Consider the following 8849-nt stretch of genomic DNA (forward strand, 5'->3'; position numbering starts at 1 on the left):
ACTGTGTCTCCGCTCCACACCGCACAGCAGTAGTTGGCTCTGTCAGCGGCGCTTGAAGCGGAGATGGTTAGAGTTGACTTTTGCCCCTTTTTGTCCGCAGTGATTTTTGTGCCTGCCATGCTGTCCTCTTTCTGAGCACTGTTGCTGCCAGCGGGGAAATGAAGGAGTCGTGTGGGAGCTTCACCATCTTTCCATTTATACCAGTGCAAGGCGGTAGAGCTTAGAGAGAAAGAGCCATCAGAGGCATCAACCACACAGTCTATCCGTGCAGTTCTTCCAGTTCTAGCCAAAGTCCAGATCTTTGGATGCGTCACTTGTCCTGATGTGAAGCCTGATAAAAATGGAGCACAAAAATTACTACTGTTATTGAGACGAACATGCAAGAATGACAAGGAGCGCAATATTATGTTTTAATGTGAAAAGGTACCAAAAAAGACCAGAACCCAGATGTTCCAGAGCTCGGACATCTTTTTCAAATGAACTCTCCTGTGTGTTGGAGGTGGTGGTAGTTGGGGGAAAGATCTGTGCTTCTGTTGAACACAAAAATGAGGGGAGGTATGATTGTTCCGCCCACCCCAGCTGTATACATCACAAGAGAGTGACATACACTGCCTGAATCATGCAATGGTCAAAAAGATTTTGACAGGTAGAAGAACTGAATACATTATGGAGAAGGTTTTCCTTAAACCTGTTCAGCATATCCTATTGTGAAATAAAAGAGTGCAGAGGTATCAGAAGTGTAGTACTCACTGGATATTATTTAGTGGAAACTTTAGTGGACTTTTTAACTGTTACTTTTTTATGCTGCTTGCCTGTTGTAATTCCATAGATGCAGTTCTGACCTGCTCTCATAATGATGTGCTGGACAACAAACACCATTCTGCAATGATGCAGCTACAGGCCCAGGCTGAGGAAGTCCTCCCGTATTTCAGGCTGACGTTCTCTCTTCTCACAACCACAGGTCTGTGCAATTGATCTGAAGCACTCAAACTATTGAACTTGCCACTTGTTGACTCCTTGCTATTGTCATACTACGCTGCTTCACCTAATGTAACATACTTAAACTGTAAACTGTAGCTAGAAACATGTGGCATTATGTGCCATTCCCTGCCATTCTGTGCCAGTGCTGGTAAACACTGTTGATTGTAAACCAGCAGTGTGAGAATTTCTTCTTTTCCTTTCATTCTACTTCTGTTGTGTCAGCCTTATGCAGAGGGGACCTTGCTTTTAGAGGTGGCTTTTGCTCAAGGTTTCAGCCAGACACCCACACACCCCCCATGTAAAGACTGTTGTTGTCAACACACGCTTATTCAGGCTTCAGACTCCAGTCTCTGGAAAGCTCATTGGGACAATGCTCACTTTTGATTGCACTATTTACAAAACTGTTTTGAAAAAATTGAATGAATCCTGATGACTTGCTTTGAGTTGCTGTTAAGTTCTTTTCAAGGTGGTTGCCCACATCCTGACGATGAAATATGATAAAAATTGGGTTCACACCGAATGAAACCATTCTTGTTTGCAGGTTGAATAAGCAGTAAAACGAAGTTCTAGCTTGAAGCGTCTTCTTGTCTCTCATTAAGCTCTGGCGCCCTCTATATGATAAAAAGACGATTTCCTTGCCAAACACCAGGGTTTTTGCAAAATATCTTCTCTGTAACTCTGACTGTGGGAGGTCCAGCAGGCACAGTAGTACACTGCTGAATGATTGGATGAAATATGAGGGATTTTTAAAGTGAAAGTGTTTCCATTTTTCTCTGACTGGAACTCATGGTCGGGATCATTTGCTTTTTTCCGGTCCCAGATTCTCTTAATGCCGGCTCCCGCCCTTTTCTGGTACCACTGGATGTAACCCCAGCACCCTGTTTTGTACGTGCAGTCAATTGAAGCTTGATTTCCAAAAGATTCAACCACATAGATCCTCGGATGGAGCAGCACAATCCCTTGCACTAAACGAAAGAGAGAAACGAATGATTAGAGATTAGTGTGCGTTAAAAATGTCTATCTGTTTCAGTTCAGAAAAATGTCTACATGCATCATTTCTCATACCTGTGTGTAAGAGAACAGTGACAAGTGCAAGTTGTGGACCCATGGCTCTGCTTTCATGTCCTTGTCTGGAACACAAAGACGAAGACATGAAAGTGAAGAAATATGTGGCGCCTTATTTGTGCGGAGGAGTTATGGTTTTATATTAACACATCCTGCCCACCTGCTTTGGCACGATTTGTTAACTGTAAGCCTTGTATTCAAACTGTCTTTCGCAGCAAGAACAGTGTTGTAGCGCTGAATGAGAGGACAATTTATTTAGTATTAAGTGGATGGATGTAGTACAATCCCTATCATAGTGCATGGGAATGGAGGTCCTTCTCCCCGTCACCAGCACACATAGCACACACTATTACTAGGTATTGGTGGATATGGGGGAATTTGTTCACATTTTGGTGGTTTGAGAAAACATTTGCAACATCAAACTTCTTTATTTTGATGTGAGTGGACATGGTTAGACCTACTGTATGTCAATTCATTAATTACATTTAAAAAAAACTCTTTTTTTAGTATTTCTTGCTCCATCATGTTATTTCCATCCATCATTTTAGCTCCTTGTTTCCATCCTTATACTAATATGTAATATTCCCTAATATCCTTATATTATCTTGTACCAGTGAATGTGTTGTCTGGTACCAGTACATGTAGTACACATGTGTAGTCTGGTACCAGTGTACCTAAATTTCCTTCGGGATTAATAAAGTATCCATCTATCTATCTATCTATCTAGTGTACATGTGTAGTCTGGTACCAGTGAATGTAGTGTACATGTGTAGTCTGGTACCAGTGAATGTAGTACACATGTGTAGTCTGGTACCAGTGAATGTAGTACACATGTGTAGTCTGGTACCAGTGAATGTAGTACACATGTGTAGTCTGGTCCCAGTGAATGTAGTACACATGTGTAGTCTGTGGCACCAGTGATGCAGTCATACTGGTCGCATGCTGGAGTTTCACAGCCCCTACCACTGAAAAGAAAGAAATCTAAAGTCGGTGTGTTGATAAAATGTATGTATGTTCATACTGAAAAATCTCTGGGTTGATTTTTCTTTTTCTTTACATCTTTCCAACAATGAAACCCAGTGTGCCCAGAGTCCTCAGTGTTGCGGTCACAGTGATGTTTCAGTCACCCCTGAAAAGACAGAAATCTTATCAAGGTCAATTTATCAAAGGTCAGCTTCACTTCGTTTAACTTCAGAAAAGCGTTTGCACTGTGTTTGCCTTTAACCTTCCACCAGTGAAATGCAACACTAGACTGACTCATTTAGTTTGTCATTGTTCAGTGAGTGGCATACTGAAATTCTGGTTCAACACAGTTATTCTCTGAAATACGGTTTAAATAGTGCATTCAAATAGTCAGCAACTGTACAGTTTGGAATATACATTAGCTCACCTCTGTAGATAGGACGAAATAAAGAAGCATGGAGTGGACCAATCCGGAGACTATAGCTTTTCAGACGCATGGAGTGGACCCATCCAGAGACTATAGCTCTTCAGCTGTGTGGAAGCTGTAACTCTTTGGGCAGGGTTGTTTTGGAGGAGGAGTTACAGTTTTAATATTAAAATTTCCTGTCAACTTATCAGGGTTTTTGCACAGGATGTTCACCGTTATTTTCACTGTGGGAGGGCCAGCAGGCACAGTAGTACACTGCTGCATGGAAGGACTTTACATTAGGGATTTTTAAATTATATTCATTTCCTTTTTTTTCTGTTTCGAAATTCTTATGATCCTTATAATCAGGATCATTTGTCCTGGTTCCATCACTTATTTCTATGTACAGGATTCTTTTGAAGCTCTCTTCCTCCTTTTTCTGGTACCAGTGGATGTACCTGTAACACCCTGTTCCATGTGTGCAGTGAATTGAGGCCGGTGTCCCCAGTGGTACAGTTAAACTGATCTCCTGATCCAGTTCCACGGCCCCTGCCACTGAAAAGAAAGAAATCTAAGGTCAGTGTTTAGAAAGTCCTGTGCATTTCAACTTAAAGATGTTTTAATCTGTATTGCTTTTAGAATCAGTGATTAATGAATTTCACAACTAAACTTAAACTCTTGCAGTTCCACATCTTAGGTCACATAGACTCCATACTGACATATTGACCACACACTTTACTCAATACTTGGCTCTAACATAAGCTGTATTTCTTAAAAGCGTATGCGAATGGGGAGATATTTTCCAAACAACAGATTACATTCCATTTGTCAGATTCCATCTCACCTGTGATAAGAATGAAAAATATGCATAAAAGGGGGGGACCCATGATTCTCCTCAGTGTTCCAAATGCATAGACTTAAGAACACCAGATATGTTAAAGCCGTTGGTGATATATTAGCTCTACAGGTATGATATAGAGCAGGAGGAGGAGTTCAAATGTGCTGTCAGCCTATCAGGGTGGTGCAAGAGGACATTCTTAGTCAGTCGTCCTGTGCTAGGAGGAACAATAATACATTGCAAGATGATTTCATCTGAGGGATTCATGAGGTAAATGTCTTTCCATTTGTCTTTGCTCGGTTCTCTTAATGAAGCAGACAGTAATGTCAGTAATGTCTATATTCCTTACCATTAATACACGGACACTTGTTGATATTCTATTAGGATGTTCACAGTAGTTCATACTGCCAGGATCATCCCAGCATGAGAATGGACACATTACGTGGTTAGAATTGTTTTAATGTTGAGCTGAAATTCCTGTAACTCATTTTGGTATTTAGTCAAACTACATGAGGTGACCATGTAGGCACCAGCAGGCACTGATTTGGGGTCTGAAGTGGGCTGGATGCTGAGCCACAAGGCCCTGTGTTATTAAAGCTTTGTTTGTGTAAGGACAAGTGCAAAGGTAATATGCCATCCTTCAAAAACATCCAACATGATCCACTAAAAGGGTTCTGTTGTGTATTGTGCCTCTCAAATCAGAACAATGTTTTCCTTTTTTATACCATGCAGGCAAACTAGATAAAACATTTTTTTTAGATGATGTCATGTTTTCTCATATAAATGTTAAGTCCATTTGGGCATAAATTCTTTATGGTGTTTGCTGCCTGATATATTTAAAGCTGGACTGACATGGGTAGAACTCATTGAGTTTCATTTAGACACATTTCAGAAACAAACAAGTCTTTTTTTGTGGAAAGTATTGCGATGCTCCTGAATACACAGAGAGAAGAGAGAATGTGGATCATGTTTGTCTATGATGCAGAATACTGTGATGAAGTCTCAACATCGGGGTCACTGAAGTGGATGGTGATATTAATATATTCCTCACCATTCTGGACACAAAACGTGGCAATATTCTGTTCTTTGGAAGTCGCATATAATATGTCAATCTTTTGGTTTCCCCTCAGGTGGAAATGTGGCTTTATATCAGCACATCCTGCTGCTGTAGTTTTTGTGCAGGAGGTTTACAGTAATTCTTACTGTGTGAATCCCAGCAGGCACAGTAGTACACTGCTGCATGGAAGGACTTTACCTCTGGGATTTTTAAATCATATTTATTTTCCTTTTTTTCAGCTTGGAAATTCTTATTATCCTTATAATCAGGATCTTTTGTCTCGGCTCCATTATCCATATCTATGTACAGGATTCTTTTGAAGCTCTCTCCCTCCTTTTTCTGGTACCAGTGGATGTAGTACCGGCACCCTGTTCCATATGTGCAGTGTATTGAGGCCCGTGTCCCCAGTGGTACAGTTACACTGATGTCCTGATCCAGTTCCACTGCTCCCACCACTGAAAAGAAAGAAATCTAAGGTCAGTGTTTAGAAATACCTGTGCGTTTCAACTCAAAGATGTTTTAATCTGTATTGCTGTTAAAGCAGTGATCAATGAATTTCACAACTAAACTTAAACTCCCACATCTTAGGTCACATAGACTCCATACTGACATATTGACCACACACTTTACTCAATACTTGGCTCTAACATAAGCTGTATTTCTTAAAAGCGTATGCGCATGGGGAGATATTTTCCAAACAACAGATTACATTCCATTTGTCAGATTCCATCTCACCTGTGATAAGAATGAAAAATATGCATAAAAGGGGGGGACCCATGATTCTCCTCAGTGTTCCAAATGCATAGACTTAAGAACACCAGATATGTTAAAGCCGTTGGTGATATATTAGCTCTACAGGTATGATATAGAGCAGGAGGAGGAGTTCAAATGTGCTGTCAGCCTATCAGGGTGGTGCAAGAGGACATTCTTAGTCAGTCGTCCTGTGCTAGGAGCAACAATGATACATTGCAAGATGACAAGAATTCATCTGAGGGAATCATGAGGTAAATGTCTTTCCATTTGTCTTTGCTCGGTTCTCTTAATGAAGCAGACAGTAATGTCAGTAATGTCTATAATCCTTACCATTAATACACGGACACTTGTTGATATTCTATTAGGATGTTCACAGTAGTTCATACTGCCAGGATCATCCCAGCATGAGAATGGACACATTATGTTATTAGAATTGTATTAATGTTGAGCTGAAATGCCTGTAACTCATTTTGGTATTCAGTCAAACTACATGAGGTGACCATGTAGGCACCAGCAGGCACTGATTTGGGGTCTGAAGTGGGCTAAATGCTGAGACACAAGGCCCTGTGTTATTAAAGCTTTGCTTGTGTAAGGACAAGTGCAAAGGTAATATGCCATCCTTCAAAAACATCCAACATGAGCCACTAAAGGGTTCTGTTGTGTATTGGGCCTCTCAAATCAGAACAATCTTATCCTTTTTATACAGTGCAGGCAAACTAGATTAGATTTTTTTTTAGATGATTTAAAGTTTTCTCATAGAAATGTTAAGTCCATTTGGGCATCAATTATTTATGGTGTTTGCTGCCTGAGATATTTAAAGCTGGACTGACATGGGTAGAACTCATCGAGTTTCATTTAGACACATTTCAGAAACGGAACAAGTCTTATTTTTTTGTGGAAAGTATTGCCGATGCCCCTGAATACACAGAGAGAAGAGAGAGTGTGGATCATGTTTGTCTATGATGCAGAATACTGCAATGGATTCTCAACATAACTGAAGTGGATAGTATATAAATATATTCCTCACCATTCTAGACACAAAACGTGGCAATATTCTGTTCTTTGGAAGTCGCATATAATATGTGAATCTTTTTGGTTTTCGCTCAGGTGGAAATGTGGCTTTATATCAGCACATCCTGCTGCTGTAGTTTTGTGCAGGCGGTTTACACTAATACTTACTGTGTGAATCCCAGCAGGCACAGTAGTACACTGCTCTAATGGAAGGACTTTACATTAGGGATTTTTAAATTAAATTCATTTCCTTTTTTTTCTGTTTCGAAATTCTTATGATCCTTATAATCAGGATCATTTGTCCTGGTTTCCCATCACTTATTTTTATGTACAGGATTCTTTTGAAGCTCTCTTCCTCCTTTTTCTGGTACCAGTGGAATTGTAGTTGTAACACCCTGTTCCAATATGTGCAGTGAATTGAGGCCGGTGTCCCCAGTGGTTACAGTTACACTGATCTTCTGATCCAGTTCCACGGCATCCCGCCACTGAAAAGAAGGAAATCTAAGGTCAGTGTTTAAAAATTACCTGTGCGTTTCAGTTTAAAGATGTTTTAATCTGTATTGCTTTTAGAATCCAGTGATCAATGAATTTCACAACTAAACTTAAACTCTTGCAGTTCCACATCTTAGGTCACATAGACTCCATACTCACATATTGACCACACACTTTACTCAATACTTGGCTCTAACATAAGCTGTATTTTTAAAAGCGTATGCGCATGGGGAGATATTTTCCAAACAACAGATTACATTCCATTTGTCAGATTCCATCTCACCTGTGATAAGAATGAAAAATATGCATAAAAGGGGGGGACCCATGATTCTCCTCAGTGTTCCAAATGCATAGACTTAAGAACACCAGATATGTTAAAGCCGTTGGTGATATATTAGCTCTACAGGTATGATATAGAGCAGGAGGAGGAGTTCAAATGTGCTGTCAGCCTATCAGGGTGGTGCAAGAGGACATTCTTAGTCAGTCTTCCTGTGCTAGGCAACAATAATACATTGCAAGAGATTTCATCTGAGGGATTCATGAGGTAAATGTCTTTCCATTTTCTTTGCTCGGTTCTCTTAATGAAGCAGACAGTAATGTCAGTAATGTCTAATCCTTACCATTAATACACGGACACTTGTGATATTCTATTAGGATGTTCACAGTAGTTCATACTGCCAGGATCATCCCAGCATGAGAATGGACACATTATGTTTAGAAGTGTTTTAATGTTGAGCTGAAATTCCTGTAACTCATTTTGGTATTCAGTCAAACTACATGAGGTGACCATGTAGGCACCAGCAGGCACTGATTTGGGGTCTGAAGTGGGCTAGATGCTGAGCACAAGGCCCTGTGTTATTAAAGCTTTGCTTGTGTAAGGACAGGTGCAAAGGTAATATGCCATCCGCAAAAACATCCAACATGATCCACTAAAAGGGTTCTGTTGTGTATTGTGCCTCTCAAATCAGAACAATCTTATCCTGTTTTATACCATGCAGGCAAACTAGATTAGACATTTTTAGATGATTTAAAGTTTCTCATATAAACGTTTAGTCCATTTGGGCATAAATGCTAGTGTTTGCTGCCTTAGATATTTAAAGCTGGACTGATATGGGTAGAAATCTGATTTCATTTAGAACATTTCACAAATGAACACGTCTTATATCTTTTTTTAAAGACTGTGATGCTCCTTCATACACAAGAGAAGAGAGCTATGGAATTCCAAAGAACGATAATTCTTATCCACCTCACAGTCTATATGAGCCAGTTCTCTTTCTTCTTGC

At 40.1% G+C, this 8849-nt stretch overlaps 1 protein-coding gene across 1 annotated transcript in view; it reads right to left on the reverse strand.

The window, feature by feature from the left end:
* Positions 1-282: 282 nt before the first annotated feature.
* LOC116219496 (ran-binding protein 9-like) overlaps positions 283-8849 on the reverse strand; it is a 14851-nt gene continuing 6284 nt past the window's right edge. Inside the window, exons 9-14 of the mRNA XM_031562791.2 lie at positions 5509-5765; positions 5244-5308; positions 2047-2111; positions 1665-1946; positions 428-530; positions 283-331 (exon numbers count right to left, since the gene is read on the reverse strand). Coding sequence (XP_031418651.1) covers positions 283-331; positions 428-530; positions 1665-1946; positions 2047-2111; positions 5244-5308; positions 5509-5765 — 821 coding nt within the window. The remainder of the gene's footprint in view (positions 332-427; positions 531-1664; positions 1947-2046; positions 2112-5243; positions 5309-5508; positions 5766-8849) is intronic.

Source organism: Clupea harengus, chromosome 25 (genome assembly GCF_900700415.2).
Source record: "Clupea harengus chromosome 25, Ch_v2.0.2, whole genome shotgun sequence".
NCBI classification, from domain to species: Eukaryota; Metazoa; Chordata; class Actinopteri; order Clupeiformes; family Clupeidae; genus Clupea; species Clupea harengus.